We start from the raw sequence: 26,652 nt of genomic DNA, 5'->3' as shown, positions 1-26,652 counted from the left end.
TTTTAGAGAAAAGAACAAGTTTTTAGGTAATTGTCTTGTTACTTTAACCAATTTCTTGAATTTGTAGGGCATTTCTTGGCAAGTTGGCCATTGACCCCCCATGTTTTTAAAAAAACCCAAACCAATTTGGTAAGTTTTGAAAGGGTAAAATAGCTTGTGAAAGACGTTTGAACGCAGCACAAGAATACTGATGTCGATCCAGGTTTCAAAGGGTTAGGTGGAAGCAGCACTGTAAGAAGTATTTAGGTCCTTAACTTAAGTAAAAGTACGAATACCATCTTGTAAAATGCTGTTACAAGTAAAAGTCCTGCATTGAAAATGTTACTCAAAAATAAGTAGACTGAGTAGGCGATAATCAGGATATGTAGGCTACTTAAACATTACAAATACAGGTAGGCCTATTACGAGTGAAAGTAACCAATGCAGACAAATCTTTAAAAATGAAACAAACCCTCAAACCTCAAAAATATAAATTAGAACATCTCAGTTCGTAAAAGTAACCAGTAACTAAAGCTTTCAATTAAAAGTAATGAAGTAAGAAAAAAAAAAATCAACATTATGTCCCTCTGAAATGTAGTGGAGTAAAAGTATAAAGTGAAAAAATAGCCTACTCAGGTAAAGTACAAGTACCTCAAATTCATAGTTAAGTTCACTACTTGAGTATATGCACTTTGTTTACATTCCATCACTTGGTAGAAGTAAACACGACACAGGCAGGCCTATGTTGGCCATTTATCGATTGATTTCGTAATATAGTTGCCGGCTATTTTCTCTTTCTCTAGTTTTCAGTTTAGTTTTGATCCTGAGTTTTGCAGCAGGACCCCTTCTCCCCGGCCCATCCTGGTGCTCCTACCAGATGCACCCATCTGAAGCTGGGGAAAATCCGTGCCACGTGACAATGTTTACTTTATCCGAGACAATCAAGCAGCTATCGGCTGCACGCAGATAGCCGTGTGGCCGGAAATGTTTTAGTCAACCTGATTTATTGATAAGCACCTGCATAACAGCCAGACACAGGTGAGTTTGTGTGTATCTAATGTGTCGAGCAAAGCTTTACTTTGATCAAACTTTCCGCTGTAGCTGCGAGGTAAGGCTAGCTTAGCTCCGACATCAGTGATTTTCTCTTGCACCGAGATATCATTCATAACTTATAATAATTTAATGTTGCCTAGCGTTTCGACAAAATCTCGTACCTTCTAAAATCCGTCACACAGCATTATCTAAATCAACGAAATTCGCTCTTTAATTCGGCGTTTGTCCAAAACATCTAGCGAATTTTCTTAAGAGGAAATTTGAACTTTTCTGAGGAAATTTGCTGTAACTTCCGGGGTCTTTCCCCACAGATTGTCTGTCTGCGGAGAGCCGTGTGTCCTCAGTTTTAAAAGTGGACTTTTCGTCTGTCGGTGGATTGTAGGTTAACCGAACTGAAATAACAGCTAGCACATTTCCGATCATATTTGACTGGTACATTCTATCAAGTTCAAAAACTATGAAGTTGGATGATCTTTATTAGAGATTTGGTGTGAATTTCTACGACAAAAACGCAACATTAACAGGTAACGTTAACCTAGCTAAACTAGCTAGTCCGTATGTTTAAGCTAATGCTAACGTCAAGCAGAGATGCTGCTGAGTGATACAGAGTGATGCTGTCATATATTAACTGTTAGCTAAGTTAATGTTAAAACATGTTGGCTTATTTCGAAGGTAACGTTACGATGACATTATTTTTTCTTTACATTCGGTGTCACAAGTTTCACTTTCGGTTACAAAGTGTTTACGAAAATACAACAAAAAGCAGACTGAGCAGAAAAAGTTACTAGTCAGTTAACATTAATTCAGTAAAAATCAAGAAATACATATAACACGATACAAATCAAGAAAATATACATGATATGTTTACACATGCAGAAATAATTAGACATGACTTGAATGTAATGATAATTTCAATTTAAAAAATTTCTAATGATTAAGAGCTCTTGATATGTTTAACTGTGGCATTTCATATCTGTCCTCCACGATATTTGAGGGAATATTGGCCATGTTTTGTTCTGTATAAAGGTAAAGGTGAAGCTGATTGGCCTGTCTAGTGTTATATGAATGACTTTGGAATTACATTCAAGGAAAATGGTAAAGGATGATGTTATAGGAGACATCAAAAACCTGTATTTATTTATAAACAGATATATCTGATGAATATTCATGTCATTTACTGAGAGAATATTCAGTGTCCTAAACAGTGAAACAGAAGTCACGTTAAGCGATGATAGAGTTGCCAAACTTACACATTACCATGAATCAAATAGGGATACATCATCTGGCAGAATCAATATCATAACTCCTGCCCCTTGAAACAAGTATTATGAAATTGGAACATAGTTTGTAATATCTCAGGCAACTTCAGGATGTATTAATGAACATAACATTACCTCAACACCAAATCGCTTTAACTTACTGAAACCTACTCTAGTTTCATGAAGTTTGTACGCTCACCAAACAACGCAGATGGAGACATGAAATACAACGCTTAAAAAAAAACAAACAAACAAACAAACAAATGTAACATTTATTCCATGTGCATGCAACTTTCCTACTGAATGTCATCCAGTGTTTCATTTAAGGAAATCAGACTGTCTTGAGAGGGAATACTCTAAGTTTTAGCTAAATAATAATTATGAAGAAACAGTACAGAGTTTCATTCTTCAAGTAAATGTCCTCTTTGTCTCCGTCTCAGCTGAATGAAAGATATGAGCATCTCTAGGCACAGAGCCAGGGAGCTAGTGTCCATCTATGACCACAGTTTGGAGCAGCAAATTGTGGGACGTGGCTCCAGCCTGGCGTGTAGAGATGAGGAGCTGTGGAAACAGGTGCAGGGCCTGCTGAAAGACGGAGATGCTCAGGAGACGCACTGCCTGGGTCTGGATCCTCTGAGGGTGATGGAGGAGTCGCTCACAGCAGCAGCAGCAGCAGCAGCAGCAGCAGCAACAACAACAACCGCAACCTGTGCTGGGCGAGTGAAAGCCAGAGGGGGCATGCAAGGCCTGGCTAAAGCTTTTGAGGTGCTGGAGCAAGCAGCCCTGAACCTGTACCTCGGTCCCTGGAGAGACGAGTACAAAGTCGTCAAGGTTGGCTGAAAAAAAGCGCTGAAACAATGAAGCCATGTATCAAATTTCTCATTCAAAAAAAGTGCCATTTAAAAAAAAAGATTCGTCTTTTCTTGTTGTCTGTGCTCCAGATGTACTCCGGTATGTTCACCCACAATATCAAACCGGTGCTTTCGATGCCACAGATTGAGAAACTGTTTGGCCTGCTAGGATACCAGCTCAGCTCGTCTCGACATGAGCAGCTTTGTCTCCAGCCGCCCAGAGTCAGTGCTGCCTCTCTGGATGACCTCCTCTGCTTGTCATGTGCCTTCTTCTTGGCCCGCTGCGAGTGTTGCCTACTTCTGACAGCTCTGGGGAAGCACGTTGGTGAGGCCCAGTGGGAGCTGAGTCTGGTGAGGGAGAGGCAGAGAGGAAGCAGCGTACAGGTATGTCTGCCTCAGTCAATCATGGCGTCCATGTTTTGAAATCATGTCTTTTGTGGAGATGGGATGCTTTCGTCTTTTGCAGCCCCACTATTTAACCCAACTGGTGGGTCTGTTATTATGAACTCATGCTGTGCTGACAGACACTTTTTAACCCACAGACATTAGGGAAATGTGCATAAAATAATGCTCTAGAACAGTGTTACTCAAATCCGGTCCCCGATAGGGTGTAGAGTGGCCCTCCAGCCATATTTTAATTCACAATAAAAATAAAGTGACTCACACTGGGAATTGTTTTGTACTTTTAGTATACACAAGGTGCCGGAGTGCATAAAACAGCATCAAAATAGAGCTTCTTTATTTAAAAAAATGCCATTGTGAGTCTGAGTTCACATATTTGGTTTGTTTCATGTTCTTGTTGTTGTACGTCTTATACGTCAATCAGAGAACAGTTTATTTCGCCATCTCAGATTTGCCTGTACTTAATGTCCTAAGACCTGCCCCTCCATGTTAGTGAATGGCCATAGGCTAAACTAAAAACTCAAAGTACACGCCAAATAAAATTTTCCCAAAAACGGTTTCTGTCTCTGAAGGTAGTTCTCATCACCCCGATTTTCGTTCAAGTGTTTCTTTTCCTGATAGGTTCGGTTTTAATGAGTTATTCAATTATACAAAAGGGGGCTTTTGGCCATGATTGACAACCGGGACAGCCAATCCGTGCACTCACATTCAGTGGAGCTGCTCACTATTGGTTGGCTGGGTGTTTCAGCGGAAGCCCTCCCCACCGCGGATATCGCTGCTGCGCAGATGCAGGGTTCCCAATGACATCACCTTTGCAAAATGGCAACGCCTCGTATCCGGTATATTTTAACCTCACTTCAGCATAGGTGCGTCGTCCATCTTTACTTACAGTCTGACTGAACAGATGGCGACTACCTGTCAGTCAAAGCAGCCACGCCCTAAATCATGCAAACTTTAAGTCTTAACATTTGTCAGTTATATAACAGTCAACCCTCCGTACAGTTGTCATGACTGTTGAAATTAACTATTGAGACAAAACCTGTTTTTTTGTACCAGGCTGTAAACCATGGATCTATAAACATGTCTATAAAATGTGGGTATTTTAACATGGAGGTCTGTGAGGAGTGACACATTCTTTGATCCAGCCTCAAGTGCACATTTGAGGGATTGCAATTTTTGCCACTTTGGCGATGGCCTCGTTTTTCAACCCCTGGAACCGACCTATTCCTTCCTACAGGGTACTAAGCATCAACAAGATGTAAATACAAAGTAGTTGAGGATTCATTGTCCATGCATCTCGACAGGTCGCCCTTGACAACACCAAAAAGGCCTTGGATGTCAACCAGCCCCTGATAGAGCAGTTTGATGGAGAAGGGGAGGTGGATCTGTACACAGATGAGCATGTTAACGGGGGTCAGAGGGAAGTCGCAGTGGACGAGAGTCCCCGCTCTTTAACCTGGATGAATCAAAGCGGTGCATCACCCCCTCCCATCAAAACACACAGCAACGGAGTGACGTCCTTGTCCTCCTCATCCGGCCCCCTGTCCACCAGAGAGCATGTCTGCGTCTCCACATACAACTGCCAGCTGACTAAGACATCACCACTGGAGCCGGACACTACCAGAAGCTCCTCAGCCGGCGTGAGGCAAGGCAGACGTCCCTGTGAAGAGTTAAGATTCGACAAAGGGAACTCACAGTCACTCAGTCTGGAGGCAGAAGCACTGGGGCTTTGCGAGCGCCAGGCCGAAGCAAACCACCTTTGCAGCTGTCTTCAGACTTCTCCACTTTTTATTAAACTTTGTATCGAATGCAACACTTCTCACGACGTTACCTGTGTCTTGCTTCAGCAATGCATGATGGAGAACCACCACACGGTGTTTCCTGACAATACGACAGAAGAGATGGAATTGAGAGAGGTGTCACCACAGGCTGGAAGCCTCAGAGTGAGTGGCATGAGCACATCACCCACTCTCACCAGCAGCAGCGCAGCAATGTCATCCCTAGCTCTGCATGATGACCCTAAATCCATAATTGTGTCTTTACATCCAATCACCTACCATGAATGCTGTGACCTTGCCAAGCCGGACCCTCAGGTCCTGTGTCACAGCTGTGGTGTCTTTCATTCTGGTTCCTGCAGAGAAATAAATTTCTGCCAAATTCACCACAGTATCACGCCCCTGGGCGTGTGCTCCTGTGGGAGGGCATGTTCCAGAAACCCTCTGGTGCTCTGCAGATATTGTGGTAATGAGTATTGTAGCGATTGCTGGTATAGAAATCCTGTTGTATGCACCTGTGGCCAAACCTTTGACCAGTCATCTTCTGTGTGATATATATTTGTAAAGTTTTGCACAAATGAGGCACAACTAGCAAAATCACTGTGCCTTAACTCTGCATACTGGAACACACTTCCTTTTTTTTTTTTTTAATTCAAGTACAATAAATCAATTTCAAATGTTGCCTTTAACATGTTGCTGAAATGCAGTATTGAGTGTGCTCCAATTTTTCTATTTTGGTCGTCTTTCTGGGACTCTCATCACTCAAGTTATTCTCTAAGTGGCCATATTAACCATTATCGGCATTTTGAAAACATGTACTGTCCAGACTTGCTTGCGTACGGACCGGGGTATTGATTGCGGTTTGTGCTCCTGTGTCACTTAAATGTCAACGTTGTTTGTTTTCATCTGTATTAACTGCCTGCACACAAACTGGAGTAAAAAGGTCACAGCATCACTTGTCTGTGCTCATTTTTTTAGAACATTATATTTGTGACAGTAAAGTTATTTATAGCTTACCTTACAAAAAAACAAACAATCCTTGTAAATCATTTATTACATGCAGTATATTACTGAATCATAACTAGGACATATCAAAAGTTTTCAAATCATTTTTTTTGGCTGATTATGTGATTATTTAATTGCTGCAAAAACAAATTTGTGCAACTAACAATTATTGTCATTATCAATTAATCTGCTAGTTATTTTCTTAATAAAGCCATTAATCTTTTGGTTGATAAAGTGTCAGAAAATTGTTTCAAATATGTCTATCCCACTTTCTTTGAGAAATAAATTTGGGCTTAATCAATGGATTATTTCAGCCATAAATTGTAACCCCTAGGTATTTTTGACAAGGTTTCAGTTGAAATCACAAGGAAAGAAAACTGCAGTATGATTTATGATGCACGCATTTAATGATTTAATGATTCAAAATTGCAACTTTTCAGGAAAAAAAGTCTAGTGACGGAACAGATCATTTCATGGATTCAAAAGGTTTTATGTTCTGATATTGTTAAATTGATCGCCGGTCTCCTCCAGTTGACATGTCTAAGTATCCTTGGGCAAGATACTTAACCCCAAAGTGCTCCTGATCCTGTGCCATCAGAGTGTGAATGGACAAAAGACTAGAAAAGCACTATACAAGTGCAGTACATTTACCATTTATAATCTGTAAAATCACCAAGAAGTGCATGCTTTTCATTGCTTTTCATGCAATCGAAATTTGATCTGCTGCTATTTGGCACAAGGACAAACTGTTAATTTAATATTAGACATTTAATGTTTTGGAAAATACCTTGCTGACAAAATCTTTAGATAAAGGGGAAATGACGTATAAAGAAAAATATGATTAACATTTTAATAACAAATATTGGTTGTGGACATGTAAGTCATGGAAACCTGATACAGAAATGTGAAGCCTTGATTCAAGTTAAAGTGACTCGGCTACTGGTCCATTTCAGAACACTGTGTGATTTTAAGGTGTCATCCTCCCAGTGCAGACTTTACATTAAGCTCACAGAAACACACAAATGGTTTGAATGTCCTGAGCACTGAGACAGATCTTTGGAGAAAAACAGATTTCTGGCCATGCAGTCGTATGCCTCTGTGCGCCCGTCAAATTGCAGTTACAGTTTACATCCTTGTCTATGAAAATGTGGATGCTTCACTCACATTTTCCCCCGGCAGATGATGTATACAACAAGCACAGTTTGGATGTGCGCACCCAAGGTTCTTGAGTTATGGCCAGAAACATTTATGAGGTCACTGTGACCTTGACCTTTGACCACCATAATCTAATCCGTTTATCCTTGAGTCCATTCGAACGTTTGTGCCCAATTTAAAGAAATTCTCTCAAGGCGTTCTTGAGATATCGCGTTCACAAGAATGGGACGGACAGACGTATGTGCGGACAACCCCGAAAACATTATGATGGCCATGTCTATCACGGGCACGGAGGCATAAAAAAGCTTTTAGCTGTTTGAACCACTTGTGTTTTTGCCGGGTCATGCCTGTTCATGTCCCAGACATGCCCCAAGTCCCCTGTCCAAACTTGACGTAGACTCATCCATTTTTCCATTCTCATGTAAAACCAGCAGAATGACCAGTTTTAGAGCTGAACAAAAAGAAGTCATTGAGAAAAATGTCTCTCTCGGCTTTCACTTTAAAGTGATCATTGCTTTGGGGTTTCTGCCCTGCAGAGAAAGAAAAACACTTCCAGTGATGGATTTTCTGTTGCAGCAGTTGCTGATGATTCTGATATTGAGCTCTTATTCCAAATGTCAACCAGACCACGTGTCCCTAAAACAGCAAATATAGAAGCTTCCATCGTCACAATGCAGGCTGATCAGAGATGGTGTGAAGTAAAACTGCATATAATTGTTTGTGGCTTGATGATCTTCTATTCATTGTTTGCCTGCCAGTTGATGTTGATGAAGGTTTTGCTGTCCATACGGTCGATGTAGAGGACACCGTCCAGGTGGTCCATCTCGTGCTGGAGGATGCGAGCGGGCCAGCCGCTGGCCTGCCACGTCACAGCTTCACCCTTCTCATTCAGACCTGCAGCATGAACATGCAGAGGGATGAGTACAATATACAGAAATACATCAGCAACCGTCCCTCATTTGTCTACTAATCAGAAATGGTGAAATTAATTCCCCATCAGAAAACTGGTGTAGTATCCGCATCTTCATTTACATTTTGTACTCTTCAATGAAATGCAAGGGTACTATATTTTACTACTACTAATACTACTACTACTACTACTATAATTTTTTTTTATTGTTTTGGAAAAAAACTAGAGCCAAATTTGAATACATTTGCCCCAACAGTCTTAGTCTAAGCAAATGACATTTGGTACAAAACTTGAAAACCACAGAAACACAGGATTAAGCTATAAACATGCGTACCAGAAATTTCCACAGACAGGTAGCGTGAAACTGTAGCAGAGAAGCCTGAGATGCTTTCACAGGCCTCCTGAAAGAGCACAGTCCGTCCATCGAGGATCCTCAGCCGGGGGTTGACAAAGATCCTCAGGGGCTGCACGGAAAGACCACGGGCCTCCCTTTCTGCAGGTAAACTCTCTTTCAACATCCTCTCGGGATATTCCAGTGCCAGGATGCGGAGTGGCACCCCAATTTGAGGCGCACTAAGTCCCACACACTCTTTTTTTCGCATGACTTTTACCATAGTGCTGATGACCTGTTGAATTTCAGGGCCTGTAACAGCCGCAGGGTCAACAGCAGCCGCTTGAGAACGGAGGACTGGGTCCCCGACTTGGCACACATGGCTGTACGGAGGGCTGGGAGGAGGTATGATCTTGCGTTTCATGTACTGAAGATAGGGGCGCACTTTAATGCTGCTGGAGTAAGAGTTACTGCAGGGTACAGGCCGGTGCGGTGAGATTCGCTGAAGGCAACTCACAATCCCGGCACCGCAGCGAGGTGCACAAGGTCTGAACCCCATCCTGGAGAGCAGGAGCACAGACACACAGGATCTTGTGTTCATGGTGGACTTGCAGCTGGGATGATGAGTCACATGCAGGGGGTGTGATGCACAGGGCTGTGGGAGAAATCATACAAAAGAAGAACATTTAGTTAATGTGAATTCTTAACCATGTGCCAAATATGTTATATTTGTCTTCATTTCTTGTTAAGGTTCTTTTTACACTTTTCCCCATGATTTAGAAATAAATCAAACCATTTTGCACAGGTTTGAAGGTTTACATGCTTTTTAAAGGCGTCTTCAATCGGAACAAGAAAACTGATGTCAATCCATGTTTCAAAGGGCTTAAAAGTACTTGAAAACTATTGAAAATTTAAAACTCGATATAGCAGTTATTTGGCAAAAACTATGAGTATTCAGACATTTCAGTGTTATTCCACCTATTTAGCAGATCCTATAGTTTTTTGTTGTTTCTTTATCCTTTTGAAACCTGAGCAAATGTGCTTAATTTCTTTCAAAATATGGCAAACAAAAAGGCAATGAGCAACAAAAGAGGAAATGACCCCAATATTTGCAAGAAATTAAGAAAAAGTTCAAGAAAGTTACCTCAAGAAAAGTAAAAGGAAATTACTAAGGAAAACTGCTCAAAAATTACAATAATTTAGTTATATTATTTTAAATATGGAATTATATAAAAATTTCCTCTAGCTTTTTCTTTTTTCTCCTCGACGTTTTTCCTTTCCTTTTGCCAAAATAATTTCGCAAATCTCATTGTTTGTGAAGCATTTTTCACAAGCTGCTCATTGCATTTTTTCCTATGTTTTTGAAATAATTCGCAACAATTTGCTCAGGCTTCAAAGGTTTAAGTACTTGTGAAAGGTGTGTGAAAACAGCACAATTACAGTGATGTCGTTCCAGGTTTCAAAGGGTTACTTTCCCTGCATTTTATTTAATGTACCATTGAATTAATTTTTTAATTGTTCTGAAATATTTTTTGTACACCGTGTTTAATGGAAATATCAAATGTACATGTATTGTATGTAAAAAACCCCTTCAAGATGTAGTGCGCCGAACACCGCCGACGGGGTACACAGGTGCTACAAAACATGCGCGCCCATTCACAGCTACCACAAGCTACAAGCTAAGTCGGTATCCTGCTTGTATAGTTATATTAAGAATACGCTCTAAATGTTGCATGTTAAACGTAGTTTTAACACATTTAAATTAAACTACATGGTTCCGTTACCTTATATTAATGTGTAAATTTCCGTGCTAACTGTAAAAGGACCACATATTCAGGACTGAAGGTGAAAGCAGGAGGCTGCGGTGTCAACGCCGCTGTTCAAAACTAGTTCCAGGTCAAAAACGTGGACTTCACAATAAAAGTCTACACGGGTTAGCTTCGTCGTTATGTCATAGCACAGCTGCTTTACGAAATTTTATTTTGACAGTCAGTGAGTTTGCAAACACGGAAGTATTTTGCAATGTTTTCAAATTGAAATGAGCCGCGAGCAAACTCCCGTAACTTGTCGGAACATGTCCATGTTGGTGTGCCATCACCTAGTACATAGTACATAAATGGCGACCACAGCCCATTCATGAATGGGGGTTCAAAAAGGTGCTGCTGTTGTCCCGATACAAACGCTGCAGAGCCGAGCGTCGCATTAGACTGAGCGTCTGATGGAGGGGACAGAGCTGCAGCCGGCTGATTTACACAAGTTCACAAAGTTTCCACTGTGGATCATAGAGCATGTCTGGGCTCACAGGATGATGGATATACATGAAGGTTGGTTTAACTAAGACTTGCAGAATCAGAGACTTCTTGGAGGTCACTTTTTCACTTTTGTCACCGTGATTGATCGATTGATTAATCTGTCTTCCTCCATTCATTTTGCTGCTCTTTCTCTGTTTATTACTTATCCTTCTTAGTTTCTGTCCTTACAAAATTTTAAATGCATTTGCTTGTCCATCTATCTCTTATTCATCTGTTTTTTAAAATCCTCTTATCTTTGTTTTATCCCCACTGATGTGATGTTGTATTCTTATCTTATTTCTTATATTGTTTTGTTTCGTTTTCTGTTGCGTTTATTCGTATATTTTCTACAATTATATTCATTTAGTGCTTTAATTGCCTTTCGAGATTCGCCTGTTTTATCTTTTTTTCTCCTTGTTTAAAGCGTCGTTTTATCAAGTTTTGTTGTATATCGAAAGGTTTTAACCACAAATTGCAAGAAATTGGTAGTTTCAGATTTTTTAAAACAAAAATTAAACTATAAAAGAAAACTGCGTGAAAATTAGTAACAAAACAAAAAAGAAAAAGACAGAAAATTAAAAACAAACAAACAAACAAAGGCAAGGCAAACGCAAACAAAACTTGGAAAACGTGTAAGAAATATTATAATAATTATGTAACGTGATTTTAAATATGTAATTATGATAATTATAAATATAGTTTTTCCCTAATTTTTTCCCCTGACATTTTCCTGGCTTTTAAAAAAATATCATTTTCTAAATCTAACAATTTTTTGCAATTTGTAGAAAATTACTTACCAACTTGCTCATTGCCATTTTCCACATGTTTTTGAAAGAAATCACACCACTTTGCTCAGTTGTGTTAAGTAAGACATAGCCTAGTCTCATTATTACATGTCATTTAATACGTTTTTTCTAATCAAAATATTTTTAAAATAATGCAGCAGTGATAAAAAATGACAAATTTATGCTACTTTAATAGTCCACTTGTGCTTTCCTTCATTATTTACATTTCATGCTATTGGTACTTTCACTTCAGTGGGAAATACATTTTTCTACACTACTTTGTAGTGATTTGCCTTTCAAACCCTGTTTGGAAGGCATATTTTCACCCAGATTTTTCTAGAAATAAAATATTACCAAATATTTGGTCAATCGTGGTTGTTTTAATTGTACTAAACAAATAAAGTTTGACATGACTTCACATGCATCATGTTCTGTCATCACAGTTGTGGATCTCTCCGGTTTGCCAGAGATGGACTCCCAGCCTCTGAGCCTGGAGGATTCGTGTAGGCTGCGTGTCGCCTCCGCCCAGGCGTTCTCCATCGTACAGAACAGGGATGTGGAGCACTTTGAGAGAGTGATTAGCTTTCTGGAAGCCACTTACAGACTTTTACCCAGACTGGTGACTCCAATCAAACACATGAAGATCATGTTTGGCCTTAAGACCCTGGTATGGAGATGAGTGGTGGTAGCATTCATTCATTAGACAAGCATGTAAAATTGTTGATACTTGCATGTTTCCTCTGCAGTTTATCCATGGCTTTACTTTCTAAGTTTATTTATATTCTGAGATTTTAATTTCACTCTCCTGCTCTCTGTTCGTCTCTCCCTGTCTCTGTTGTTGTCTCTGCCTTCAGGTCATCATGTGGATGCTCAGGGACGGCCGAGGAATGGTCGATACTGTGTTTAAAACCTGCCAGTTTTTCCCAAGTAAACTACCTCAGTACCAAGATCAATGTGTAAGTGTCCAACCTTGGCACTTTTTGTTATGCATGTCTTTAAATCGTTGAAACTGTTAAACTTACTCAGTTTACTTTAGTCTTGTGTAGTATCACAACAACAGTTCCACTAAAAGCTGCACTTATTAATGGTTTTATTGTTACAAGGCAGAAAATGACTACTTGTAATGTGAAAGGGGTGTATTGTAGTGACAACCTCACAGATGTATCGCCTTACTGCACTTCCCTTAAACTCTCCAGAGAATCTGAGTAACTTATAACAATAATAATAATAATAATAATAATAATAATAATAATAATAATAATAATAATAGTAATAATAATAATAATAACTTTATTAGATATAGCACCTTTAAAAACAGAGTATACAAAGTGCTATGACAAACAAGGCAAAGCAGAGAAAGGGTTTCTTGCAGAGGCTACATAACTGTAAGAGGCAAACAATAATGCCGAACTAAGGCCAGACAAAATTAAAAGTAGAATTAAGCAACATAGAAACAATCACAAAACAAAACAAAAATGACAACAAAAACCAAAATCAATAGGAGTAAATACAATTCAAAGAACATTAGCAGTAAATGCAGAAATAATAATTCTGTTTATAGAATTAAACATGATCAAGACAGAATAAAGTAATAAATTAAAAGACAAACTAAAATAGAAAATAACTCATTCTTTTGGTTTTACTGTCTGCAGTTTTATTGTTGTGGCTCAACTAAAATGGAAGTGAATATTGCACGTATGTTCATCAGATACAATCATGACTCCAAGTGACTGTAATGTTACTACGTCTGATGTATGTGAAAATAGGCAGCTTTTTGCTTATATTAGCCATGTTAGCTTTATAAGGTGATAATGTTTGTCCCTGCAACTGAGAGAGTATATTTAATATCAGAAGTAGCCAACCACTTATTCAAATGGAGTAAATTTGGAGGACATGGTTTAGCGATTCCTGTCTGAATATTGTTATTAACTTATCTATTATTTTAAGATTCAGATAGGTCTAAGCCATATATTGATATTATTTCCATATTGTGATATGAGATTAAATATTGTCTTAGATTTTGTATTGCTATGCTAAGCGTTTTCCTTTCCTGGTTTTAAAAGCTGCATTATATTAAAGTGATACTTTATGAACTTATCAGGCTGTTCCAGCTGTTCTGTTATTTGTCTCTACCCAAGTCATTATATCCAAATTACTGATGATAATTTATCAAAAATGTCATTGTATGAATATTTTGTGAAAACACTAAAATTGTGTCTTTATATCGATATCAAGGTATTTTGTCAAAAAATATTGTAAAATTTAATTTTCCATCACAGAGTATTGGTTTAACCCACCCAGAATCTAGTATGTTTACTTCGTGAAGTATTACATTTCATAAATTAATTTAAGTTAACTTACTTTTTATGGTCTGGATAACAAAATAGAGAATGTAATATACAACACAACATTTGTTGCCAATGTTTTTTTTGCATCTTGTTTTGGACAGAGCCAACATGAAATGTTTCTAATGAGGAAGAACCATCTGGACTTTAAGGCTCTGGCACAAACACTTGCTACGAACAAGGACAAACTTGAAGATTATATTAAGGTTGGTTTACTTCACCACACTGTCTCACAACTGCAGGATTAACAGCCTAAATAAAGGATGTAGAAAAGGATACAAGTTTAAAATGAGTTTAAAGAGCTCAAGAGGGAGAACAGCAGCTCTCAAGTGAGAAAAACTGATTCAGGGCCAAGTGGTTGTTTGATTTGCATCTGTGTCCATAATTGTGACTTTTACAAAAAAGCGTTGGACCAATTGGAGCAGAGCTGAACGATGCTGTCTGATACTCCCTCATGGGGAGCCAAGCATGAAAAGGATACACAAAATACAACACATCAGAAGTTGAGTAAAATAAATCACATAAATCATCCAAAAAATGCATGGCATAAAAACTGCTATATAGACAAGACACGTAGAAAAATAGAGAATGTTAATTAAATATTACTCACCCAAAAGATTATTTTTGGGAATACAGCCAAGTGCTGCATAGCAGCTGGTCACCATTTGTCAACCCCAATGCACAACCAATCACAACAGGATAAACACAATAAATGTTTGTGTAAACAAACAATATTAAAAGCATTTAGATTTATTAAATTTTTTGAAAAACCTTCTGAAAATATCTTGTAAAAGCTACAATTAAAAATCAGACCGGAAGTAGTTTTTTTTTTAATGATTGTTGTATTTTCTAGATGATTTATGTGATTTATGATATATATTTTTCTGAGTTTCTAATGTGTTCATGTAATGTGTAAAACAATGATCAGTTAGTATTTTGTCTCATTGCCCCTAATTTTGATGTCCATAAGGGGGCACTACAGATCCACATATTAAAAACTCCCCTTGCGAACCGTATAGGTATATTAGAGCAGTTTGTTTACTCAGAACATCTGAGAAATTATTTCATGAGGAGTAATTAATGCTTTGCGTCACTGTTTCCTGTTGTGGCCAAACGGACCTCATAAACCTAAACTATGTGATGAAACCTGCAATAAAAAATCTTCTGAAACTGTTTAGAGGGAGCCTGATTGAAATTAGAAACCTCTGGAGCTCAGGTATTAAAGTTCACAGGGCCCAACAGTGGACAGAAAATTAGAGAGCAATATTGTGAATAAAAATGAATTAATTTAACCCATGCTGTAAATTAAACAAGCTCTGATTACACAAATTTGTGTGCAACCCAGGATATGTTTCTTATTGACATTGAACCCTGACTACGTTGCTTTCTAGATTTTGGAATGTATAATTAAACCCCAAAGAATTACTTAAAAAATACAAAAATTCTGATCGAGTGTAATTTTCGTGTGACACGTTCAGTACTTGCTTTCTTTCAGACTCAGATGGAGGAGCAGTATGGTGAACACTATGCTCAGAGAGTAGAGGACAGACTGCTGCACTATCTACAAGAGTTGGAGACTGTGTTACCAGGAGATACCCACATTGATAAGGTGTGTGTTCTAGAGTGAGTTTTAATATGTGCTTTCTGTTTGGTGTCTTATTTTGAAAGAGTTGCCTGACACATTATTTTGGCAGATGAGACATAGAATCTCTGATGGTGTGACAAGGTAAAATTTTGCACTTGATTGAGAGAACTGCTGCATTTATTGTAGATGTAATGTCCTTGTCAGAGAGTAAAGAGTCAGAATTTTTTTTAAAAAAGGTTTATTTATTAAATAGTTTATCACTTATTAGGAAATCTGCCTTGGTGTTTGGTGCATAAAATAAACATAATAAGGGGAAATAAAAGTAAAGGTAAAGTACTGCAACGATCAAGACAACGGAAAAGCAAAAACACAATAATGTGTTTGTCTCAATAATTAAGTGCTTAAGCTACCCTGGGGAGTTTTTTTTAGAGATGTCACATTTATTATTTCTCACCAAAACACTGGGTTTATTCACCAGTATCTTCCTAAATTTTGCTCTAAATAAAGGTCCTACGTCAGATTTATGACATGTTCTTAAACCACAGAATTTTTCCCCACCTGTGTTCCTATAATGATGAATTCTCTTGTTCTTGTAAGTTGATAGCACGTGCCAGTTTATCCTAATTAGCAAAGATAGTAGCCCCTCAAATCCCCTTTAAGGGACATGAGACTGCAGGGACATGTGCACACATAAACTGTAGAGGAAGGAAAGTTTCGAGAATTAAGTCAAGAATGCTTAGCCGAAAGTCTAAAGAGGGTGGAGTGCCAGACTCTACACAAAAAAAAACCCAACCTTAAATAGTTTAGAAGTGGCGGCGCTCCTGCAGAAAGTGAATGCCAAAGGAGCTGTCATATTTAGTAGGGTGAGGAGTAGATAAAAAATAACACAAAAAGATGCATATGTGTTGTAAAAAAAATGTGTTTATCAACCACCTGACCCACATACTTTATGCATTATAGCAGCAAAGGTGTGTGTTGGTGTGGGTGTTTGTGTGTTTGTGTTTGTGTTTGTGTTTGTATGTGTGTGTGTGTATGTGTGTGTGTGTGTGTGTGTGTGTGTGTGTGTTTGAGAGAGTGAGACAGTTATATTTTCTAACATTAATCTCTAATTATTTGAAGTGTTAGTGTTGTGTTTATTTTATATAATTTTTACTAAAATGTTTTTTGTGAATTATTCAAAACAGTTATAAAAAATTAAATAATAAATAACAATTAAAATTTAAATCATATAATATATGTGTTTGTGAACATACATGTCAGCACAAAATTTGCGTGTGTTCATAAGTGTTCATAAATTCTGCCTTAACTAAGAACCAATCCCAATCAAGGAAAAATTGGTGAATGTCAGTATCTCTGTGAAAACTGTGTAACTTTTTCAAGAAGAAATTCCTCACGTTTGATGAATGAAGCCCATAGTGTCAGTATGAGGTCAGCTCATCAAAATTTAGCCCATAGTGCCACTAGTGTTTACAAACTCCATGGGGTACCTAAGAAAAATGGGCTGAATATAAAGGACTGTTAAAATTAAATCACTTGAATTGCCTCCTATATCATTATGGGAAATTACTCATTGACTGTGTTTTTTCCATATATGAATGTATAAACTAGATACTGAAGAAACAAAGCCCCGCAAATGAGGAGGAGAAGCTACTGTTGGAAGTGATTACCTCTGACTTCAGGAACATAGCAACAACTCTAAAGAAACTGCTGCATTGTGGTAAGAAACATCTCCTAATATTGAAATGTCAAACTCACTCAGACGTACGGAGAACAAGACGATGAATCTTTGCTGCAACTTTACTCAATTGCATGGTCAGTATTTTGACTTCTTCTATTGTTTTACAGCACGACAGTTTCATTGTCTTGTATATATTGAGCACTGCATACGCATACTGAGTACTGCAAAAATTATATAGAAAATACAGAAAATGATGTGTCTTGATATGTGAAAGTAAAAGGAAAGGAATCTCATCCCTTATTTTCCAATATCAGGACACCTCAGAGTGCATTATTGCCTATATAATCTGTAAAAAAAGAAGTGTAAAACAAGCAAAAGTCTTGACATAAACCATGGGAGGAATTGAATTAGAGTACCCACGTAAAGGTCGTAGGTGGGTAGGATTTATGGGAATACACAAAAGGTAAGGAAAATATTTTAAAACAAGAATACAATAAAAATATTATTTAAAAAAAAATCCATACATTCTAGTCATAAGCACCTTCTTGGTATATTATTTTTACATTAGTACTCAACTGATTTAACATTGCATTTTTAAAAAGGGTCAATGTTGATGCAGCAGAAACAGGTCTACCGTCTTACTTTTCCACGCACTCTTCTTTTAACATTGCACCTGCATTACCTCAAAAGCCACCAGTTTGATTTGAGATTTAGGTGTCTTACGATGGTAACGGCAAGGGCTCCAAGCATGGATGAGGTGCAGGCTACAGAGGTCTGATGAGCTAATTTCTTTCTAAATTCACACCCTGGTATTTTTTTCCTTCATTTTTAATCTTGTAGGGGAGTGTCCAACTCTTAAGAGTGTAACTCAAACAGTTTGCGTCTTTGTCACCTCAATGAGCTGTATTTCCTTGATTGTTTATTTTTGTCATCTTTAAATCTTTTGGGTGGAATACATAAGCCACGTTGGCTTTTCATTGGCAGAGCTCGCACACCTGCAGTTGTGAGTGTGGCTGGGCGGAAAAACACTGTACACTATTGTTGAAAACAAAACGCAGGACAAACACTGTGCACAAATGAAACAAGTTCTCAAAACTTTGGTAAATAACGTAAATATAAAGTCTCATACTGCATTTTTGTTTATAGTATGTGGTATTTTGCTGTGGGCAGAGCACAGCTCCTGCACATGTGGGAGCTTCACAGAGGGGAGACAGAAAAAGATAATTGAAGGGGAGCTGATGATGGTTGCCCTCCCTGTTGCTGTGCATGAAAGTAAAACACCTGTGTGACCACTGACATAAACCGAAGGATAAGATTGGGCTCTATAAGCAAAATATTCCTGATCCCAATCAGTCAAAAAATGCCTTGATCAGCCCCGCATCTGATATTTTCTGGACATCCATACTTCAGACCCAACGGACACAAGTGACATCACTTGGCAATTCATCAGGCAACTTTTCCACATATGATTAATTCTCCCAGGACCTGTAAAGATACTTCGGTGTGTAGAATCGGTTCTCTTCAACATAGTGCAAAATAAGATAAAATTGTGCCTAAACAATTTGTGCCCATGTTACACTTTGTCTTTGCATGGTGACAAAAGATTGCATTTACATTTATTGAATTCATTTTTCTTATGATAAAACCACATTTATAGATTAAAATACACTGCCTTTCCGTTCCTTTAGATGTTGCTTCATGTCGTCCAAGATATATTTCTCAGTCATCTGCACGTGGAGAGAATGGAATGGAAAACTCTAAACTCTCAAAGTCTGTTCTGTATAGCGGCTCTTCAAAGCCTCTCCTCAAGTCTATGGAAGCTGAGACTCCCCCACAGTTTCAGCCAGAGGTTTTTCAGGAAGGAGAGGAGGTTGACCAAAATGTATTGGAAGACAGCTCTATTATACTGGAAAAAGACAATGATTCAGATATTAGCCGACCAACGGAGGAGGATGGGGAGGTGGTCAAGAGGGTGGAGGAAGACATCAGTGACAGGGAAAAGGATGGAACCTCTCAGGGAAACAGTGAATGTGTTCAGGAGGCTGCCCTCTCCCCCCAGTTCTGCTCCAAACACCAACGATGGGTGAAGACCATCCTGCAGGAGTGTCCCGACGAGTGCTCAGAAGAGCTGCTGCTTCAGTCCAATGTTTCTTCATCTCCCTTACTGTTCCAGTCGTCCTCATCCGCCACTTCATCACAGGACCTCACACCATCTAACCTCATCCCAGGCCCCCCTGACCATCAACATCTGCCTTCACAGATCTCCACCCTTCTTCAGTCAGCAGCCCACCAATCTGAACAAGCAAACCCTGAAGATGAGCACAGCTCTGGATCAGCAAGTGACATGTCTCAAAAAAAACTTCCACCTCAGCCCTCTTCATCCAGAGACACTCTGCTGCCTGCCCTGTTGTCGCCGGTGGTCCGACTGATAGACATTGCCTCCATCAAAGGGTTCTACCCTGCCTCTAAACCCAAACAAACACCTCTAAATTACTTCACCAGGTTGAGTAAAAAACAGGCAGCTTCCACCTCCAGTCCACAGGCACTAAGCTCTCCACACCGCCATACCTCAGACACCAACAGCATACTTCGAAGAACGCGGAACAACCCTGCGCACCACCAACAAGACGCTTTGGTCCCAACAGATCCCCCTAACACAACCAACGAAGTGCAAACAGCACATTTGTCTCAGGATGCATCTACCTCCAACAGCTGCCAACCAGTAACTCTACAGTCTTTGTCCAAGCTTTCAAGAAAGTTCACACAGGATCGTACTTCCACGAGACATTCACAGGTTCTTGACAGATTCAGTCAAAAACCTTCAACTGAGCAGTTTGAAAAGTCCGCTGCTAACTTTTGGACAGATGGCCCACTCTTACCCAACTTCAGTGTATCTCGGCCTTCTACACAACATGCTTCTACCTCGTCTTCTCAGTCAGGGACTCTATCCGCAGTCTTTGCCGTGAACCAGGTCCTTTCATTTACTGACTCATCTCAACAAGTTTCCCCTCAGAATGCCATCCAGCCTCATCCTCATGCAAACGTCACTCCTCTTCAATCTAAGACCTTAACATGCTCCACTGTCGTCTCCTCTACCTCCAACTCTGATTGCCTGGCTGTCAGGTGTGAGACCAGCGGAGTCCAAAGAGTCCAGCTGAGGTTATCACTGCGGAGTCAGGCTGTGCTACTGCAGTCCAAGCTGCTACAGCCCTACGTGACTCTTACCAGACTGAGCGCTCAAAAGTGTCACAGAGTGACAAAGTGGAGATCCTCCATCAGTTATGTGGAGCCCGTGGTACAAGGCAGCAGTGATGGCAATGATGAGGACGGGAGGGAGGAGGAGGAGGAACAAGATGCAGATTCTTCTTTTGACCTAAACACTTTTTACTTCAGTCATTCTTCCAGCAGTGACAGCGAGGACTCACTTGTTTCTGACCCAGATTACAAACCTCGCATTAACAAGAAAAGACTTCTCTTAGAGTATGAAGCTACAAGGAGCTTGAATCATTCATGAGAACATTCGGTCATACGGACTATAGATTTGTTCTGTACCAGCTCTTTGACAACAATATAGATAATGATATTTTGAGTTTAAGAAGTCAGGTGACAATATAGTGGCCAAGAGTGCATCTTTTAACATAAACAGCTTTGATACTGATCCATTTTATTTATTTATTTAAAGAATTGTGACCAAAATATATGCTATGTGGGACATTTTACAGTATAATAAACAACTTGTGAGTGCTCTCCGGTGGTAGTTTCACATTTTCTGTACTGCAATTTTTTGTTACTTATTGATGACATATACATTCAATAAGACTAGGTCTACAAAATGATGATACTGAATGGTGTATTGGAGCTGAAATCAAGTCTGAGAGGATTTTACTTTGTTCATCTCACCTCTTTGAAAATTGTTGGATCATGTGGGGCTCCAGATATAGACTATAATGTGCAGTTTTTAAGGCTGCACTGATAAATATTTTCATGCGAACAATGGGTGTGTGTAATGTGAGAGGGGTCAATTGTAACAGCAAACTCCGAGGCTGAAAAATGAAGCCAGTGTGGAAGTGCCAAAAACTGCAATTCATCGAATTTGCCGCTTGAGGCTGGCTCTGTAGCCAGTCCATTATTTACAAGCTACGGTGTGACAACCGCTATCAACTTCATTTCAAAGAAAGCAACTAGCTGGTGAAGTAGGTGGAGCATTTTGCTGTCAAAGGGTTGGTTATTTTTCTCAGAAGTAGGTGGAGTCTGAAGCAGGTTAAAATGGAGAGTGACACAAATAGGTGGACACAAACATGACTTTGAATGAATACTAACATTGTTCTGTGAGTGTTGGATGTGTAGAGACAACAGAATGCTAACAAGTTGGCCAAATCAACTTTACAAGGCCATCATATGTCAAATATGACGAGAGCGTTTTAGCATGTTGTGGAGCTTGTCATGTCTCCCAAGTTGCCAAGTAGCAGAACACTGCTTGAGACCAAAAAAATAACACAAGTATTTGTGATTTAGCAAGTCTTTTCTGTTTCCAGTGGCTTTTTTAGGATCCATCGCTGTTTTTCCGTCAGCTTTTTTGGTATGAAATGGTTGTTTCTTTTTTCTGAAAATCACTCATTTTCCAGGGGGTATTGTGTGTGTGAACTGGGTGTTTTAAGCCAAATTATAATCTTTTCTAGTCTTTTACCATGTAATGTTTGTGCCTAAAGCTAACCACATGCTAACTACAGCGCTGATAAGACATAAAGTTGCAATAAATCTGCTATACTAGTCATACTTAATTTACAGCCCACAGGCCAAATCTGGCCCCTAATAGGGTACCTGGTGGCCCCCTAACAATTTTTAATTCACAATAAAAATAAAGTGATTCACACTGGGAAATGTTTTTGCACTTTCAGTATACATGAGGTGTCAGAGTGCATAAAATAGCATCAAAATAGAGCTTTATCAAAAAAAGTGCCAGCAGAGGATCCCCAGCACCCCTGAAAAGAGGTCCTAGCTAAGCCCCTAATGTCCTTAAATCAGAGAAACAGCCATACATCCTAAAAAAAAGTCCTAAAATCTTAGAAATGCCCTAAAATCTTAGAAAAGTCCAAAAATCCGAAAAATGTCTAAAATCTGAGAAATGTCAAAAAATCTTAGAAATGTCCAGGAATACTACAAACGTCTAAAAATGAGAGAAATGTCCAAAAATTTGAGAAATGTTCTAAACTCAGAGAAATGCCCTAAAATCATAGAAAAGCCTTAAAATCCAAGAAACACCTTAAAATCCAAGAAACGCCCTAAAATCCTAAAATTTCCCAAAATGCCCTGAAATCTTAGAAATATCCAAAAATCTGTGACATTTCTAAAATCTGAGAAATGTCCAAAAATTTTAGAAATGTTCTAAAATCCTATAAATGTCTTAAAATCCTAGAGATGTCATGATTAACTTGAATCGCTGAAAATCAGAGAAATGTCCAAAAATTGGAGAAATGTCCTAAAATCCTAAAAATGTCCTAGAAACAAGTATAGAATCAGTTCAGCTGCACTGAAAGCTTAGAGGTCTATTACATGGTGTTATAAAGAGCCTGATTTGAACAAACATATCATTGGCAAAAAAAAAAAATACAACACAAAACAGTGTAGCTTGTATGTGCAGTACATGAGCTACAGGGTGGATTAGTCCGTGTCCACTTGCCTATTACCTCATTAGCTAATGTCAGGTAGAGATGGACCTGTACCCCATGGACCGCCCAGTGGGCGTCACATCTTCTTTTCTCTGGCCAGTTATGTGGCCATGTACCCAGCCAGCCAATCAGCTTAGTGGAAGTCAGCTCTGTGTCCAGTGGCACAGACTGTCCACATGATGGCCAAATGTATTTAAAAAAAATATCTGGTGTAGACCTGAGTGGCATATCACCAAGGATCATCAACAGTAACGCCCTCTGTTTGCATATGTGTATTTACACAGTGCTGTCCGAGGGCATAGTAGATCGGTACGGCCCCTGTGATCTGAGGTGGAGGTAACATGAGGACACTAGTTACTGGCTTTTGACCTGAGGATTGATTTGTAAATGTGCCCTTGAATGATACATGCTCGACAGAAAACACGGAGCAAGAATAGGACATTGTGTTGCTTTGACTTTTTGAAGTGTTGTAATGGATGTCCCCCGGACCTTAAACTTTTCATGTGGCAGTTCAGTCAGGAATGTTGTTTATGAAACCGTAATGGTAATGGTTGTCGTATTGAGCTAATGGAGGTCTGAGGAGCTTATACATTTCTTAGCAAGTGACTGAGTTGAGATCTATAACTATAATTAATAATAAAAAAATAAATCTATAACTATAATTCTCACCAACGCCAGTCGGAGCTGGAGGCGATAAATACCTGTGACCACAGCCGAGTCATTTGACGCGGGTGTGTATGCTGATTGTACAAATTTCCACTGCATTAAAAAGCCAGGTGAATGCGGGTGTTTTTTATGCAGTGGGAATGAAGCTATACTAACATGTACACACATTATGGCAATAACACAAGTAAATGAAAAGAGAGAGAAGTCTGGTTTGCATGTTCTCCATTTTCTCGTAAGTGTGTCATGAAGTGTGGAACCTCTACCGGTCTTGACTTGTTCTTCACCCCTAAAAGTCTTGGTCTTGGGCATAATTTGGTCTCAGTTGAGGTGGTATAAGGTGATATTTTTTGCTTTATTTCATCCATCACTTATTGGTAGCTTGTCAGGCTTATGTTAAACATTAGATTCACTTTGATTCACAAGTAGTCCATCAAACCACCTTCCCACAATTTGATGTTTAGTAGTTAATCTTTGCCATTATACCCCACAGTATGAAGTGCTCTTTGCTCTTACTTATCTTGCTTTCTTCTGATTCATTCATGCTCACGCAGCATGCGTTACGTTCGTGCACATATGCCAACAGCAATGGGAGAGAATTGCCAAGGCTGTCGGCAAAGTGATCTGGTATTAGTTAACCCTTTGATACCTGAGAAATCTTCTTTACTTCTGCCAAAAACATGGGGAGAGGGCGAAGAGCAATTTAACAAGAAATGACACAAAGAATAGCAAGAATTTAGTTAAGAGTTACAAGAAAGTTACCTTAATTAAGCAAAAAAAAAAAAGAGAGAAAAAAAGTTAAAAAAAACAAACTTAAAAAAAAAACAAGAAAAAACCCTAAAATTGTGAAAAAAAGACAATTTTACTAATAATTTACTTTTTTGCAACATAATTCTAAATATATAATAAAGAGAATTATGAATATAGTTTTCAGGACATTTTCCACCTGATTTTTGATAATATCGTATAATCCCCCCAGGCTAACTTTCAGATAATATCTTTGTCACCAATTAATATTTTTGCAGTTTGCGAGACATTACCTGTCAAGATGCCCATGCCCATTCAAAAAAAAGGAAAAAACATTTCCTTTTTTTTTGAATGAACTCGAACTACTTTTCTTAGATTTCAGAGGTGTAAATGCTACTGAAAGGCATCTGTATGCAGCACAAGAACACTGATGTAGATCCAGGTGTTTAACGGTTAAATGTCAGGGTACAAAGTTCCAAAGGGTATTTGGATAGTATTGACTTATTATGTAAGTCCCTAAAATTCACCCTAAAAGCAAGATTTATCTGATGACATTGTGGTTGAAATTGCACTTTTACTGCTTAAGTTATGCTCTCGTTTTACTTTATATTATATATCAGCTGTACACAATGTTGAATTTATGGCCCGTGTCTCATCTCTTTTGTGTGTGTGTGGGTCAGCTCGCAGGTTACGTTGACCTCCGGTAAAACAGCCACCTGTGAGAAGCTCTTATCGTCTCGCTCACAGACAGATAAACTAGCAGACTGTCTAGGCAGGAAAAAAAAAAGAGCCAGGCGCACTTTGTTAATGAGTGCTTGCATCTCTGTTAATACAGCTCTCACAAGCTCTTCTGGTTGCTTATTTACCAATGAAACCAGTTCAGGGTGCAGTACACATCTTATAGACTTCAAATAATAATAATAATAATAATAGTTCTTTGCTTTCAAAATACTGTAGTAAGTGTAAAATCACTGTGGGTTCATGTTTTTATTGTATGTTTAAGGTGTGTAATGACATTGTTATTGTTTAAAAAAGTGAATCTTTTTTTCCTGTATTCTCGGAACAGAGTCAGCCAGTGTTGTAGTGCTCGAGATCTCTAACCGCCTCGGACTCGTCTCAGGCTCAAACACATTTTTATCCGGTTTTGTCTCAGCCACAGACACAGAGGGTATGGATTTTATTTCCACACCAATTCAAGACCACAAATATGTGTGTACCACTAAATTATCTGTGCAAAAAATGAGTGTTGAATTCAGCTCCTCAGTGTTTGTTTGTATTTGTTTTCTCATAGAGTACAAAGAAAAATTTTCATAGGCTACGTTCACCTTTGCGTCGCCTTTGCGTCGCCTTCGTGTAACACATTTCTTTGTGTTACATGAATACATCAGTTTTGTTGAGAGACCAAGTCATCACAGAGACAGAGTAAAGTGCAAGAGCAGACCAGTGTGAGTCCCACCCTGCAGGACACGTACAATAAAATGTGGAACATGCAAACCATAGGCACTCCTCAAATTGATCTGAAATATTCACATTCTGAAAAACACCCGAGGAAAACAAATGATGATTCCTTTTCATTCACCTGTTTTATCAGCATACTGTGAATATGTAGGTGTTTTTATGGGAGTGTGCATATTTCAGATCAATTTAAGGAGTGCCCATGGTTCTCATGTTCCACATTTTATTGTAAGTGAGGTGTAAAAGTTTGGACCATGACCTGGTCATGACCTGGTCTCTCTTCATGTGGTCCAGGGTGTGGTGTGGATGTCCAGCATAAGTGGTTATGGATAATGAATGAATGAATGAAACAATAAAAAGATGATATCTCTTGAGTTTGAATCTATGGGGCGTGACAAGTAGCAGTGTGCAGTACTATCGGTCACATTACCTCATTTGGTACTACAATCAGGATGCCTTAACTGAATGTTTTTACATAATGGAGCTTTGACCTGTGATACTGATTGTAATCCACCTCATGAAGTAATGTCCTGTGATCATTTGCTCAAAGTTTTTTCACAATAAGATAAGCAATTGATATTTGTATTTGTCCTTTTGGCCACTGAGCAAATGCATCATTGAAGTGCTTGTGTCCTGCTCAGTGGTACATTAAAGGCAGCTCTCTGTGTAGAGGACAGACTCACTTATTCTAGTTGTAGTCTTTTTACCCTTGTT

The 26,652-nt window shown here is 38.9% G+C and overlaps 3 protein-coding genes across 5 annotated transcripts; 2 read left to right on the top strand and 1 right to left on the bottom strand.

Moving 5' to 3' along the window:
- The first annotated feature begins 858 nt into the window (after positions 1-858).
- Positions 859-6,271, top strand: spata2l (spermatogenesis associated 2-like). 3 transcript variants are annotated; one of them, XM_042495404.2, is made up of 4 exons: positions 859-1,017; positions 2,732-3,122; positions 3,233-3,526; positions 4,849-6,271. In XM_042495404.2, exons 2-4 carry the CDS (start codon positions 2,736-2,738, stop codon positions 5,869-5,871), a joined length of 1,704 nt encoding a protein of 567 aa, XP_042351338.2. In that variant the 5' UTR covers positions 859-1,017; positions 2,732-2,735; the 3' UTR covers positions 5,872-6,271. The 3 variants fall into 3 exon arrangements, with proteins under 3 accessions (XP_042351338.2, XP_087936264.1, XP_042351339.2); XM_088080138.1 differs by lacking the exon at positions 859-1,017 and adding an exon at positions 1,027-1,087; XM_042495405.2 differs by lacking the exon at positions 859-1,017 and adding an exon at positions 1,342-1,556.
- A 436-nt stretch (positions 6,272-6,707) lies between these two features.
- pdf (peptide deformylase, mitochondrial) lies at positions 6,708-10,656 on the bottom strand. Its single transcript, XM_042496373.2, has 3 exons — positions 10,505-10,656; positions 8,724-9,375; positions 6,708-8,373 (listed from the first exon to the last, which is right to left on the bottom strand). Exons 2-3 carry the CDS (start codon positions 9,319-9,321, stop codon positions 8,216-8,218), a joined length of 756 nt encoding a protein of 251 aa, XP_042352307.1. The 5' UTR covers positions 9,322-9,375; positions 10,505-10,656; the 3' UTR covers positions 6,708-8,215.
- A 122-nt stretch (positions 10,657-10,778) lies between these two features.
- LOC121964878 (uncharacterized) lies at positions 10,779-23,964 on the top strand. Its single transcript, XM_088080137.1, has 7 exons — positions 10,779-11,044; positions 12,240-12,463; positions 12,651-12,752; positions 14,246-14,347; positions 15,637-15,750; positions 17,335-17,443; positions 19,093-23,964. The coding sequence occupies exons 1-7, from the start codon at positions 10,939-10,941 to the stop codon at positions 20,916-20,918; spliced, it is 2,583 nt and encodes an 860-aa protein (XP_087936263.1). The 5' UTR covers positions 10,779-10,938; the 3' UTR covers positions 20,919-23,964.
- The last annotated feature ends 2,688 nt before the right edge of the window (positions 23,965-26,652 follow it).

The sequence above is a fragment of the Plectropomus leopardus genome, chromosome 7 (genome assembly GCF_026936395.1).
Source record: "Plectropomus leopardus strain MGB_pleo_1.0 chromosome 7, ASM2693639v1, whole genome shotgun sequence".
NCBI lineage: Eukaryota > Metazoa > Chordata > Actinopteri > Perciformes > Serranidae > Plectropomus > Plectropomus leopardus.
This window is presented reverse-complemented; position numbering and strand designations above follow the sequence as displayed.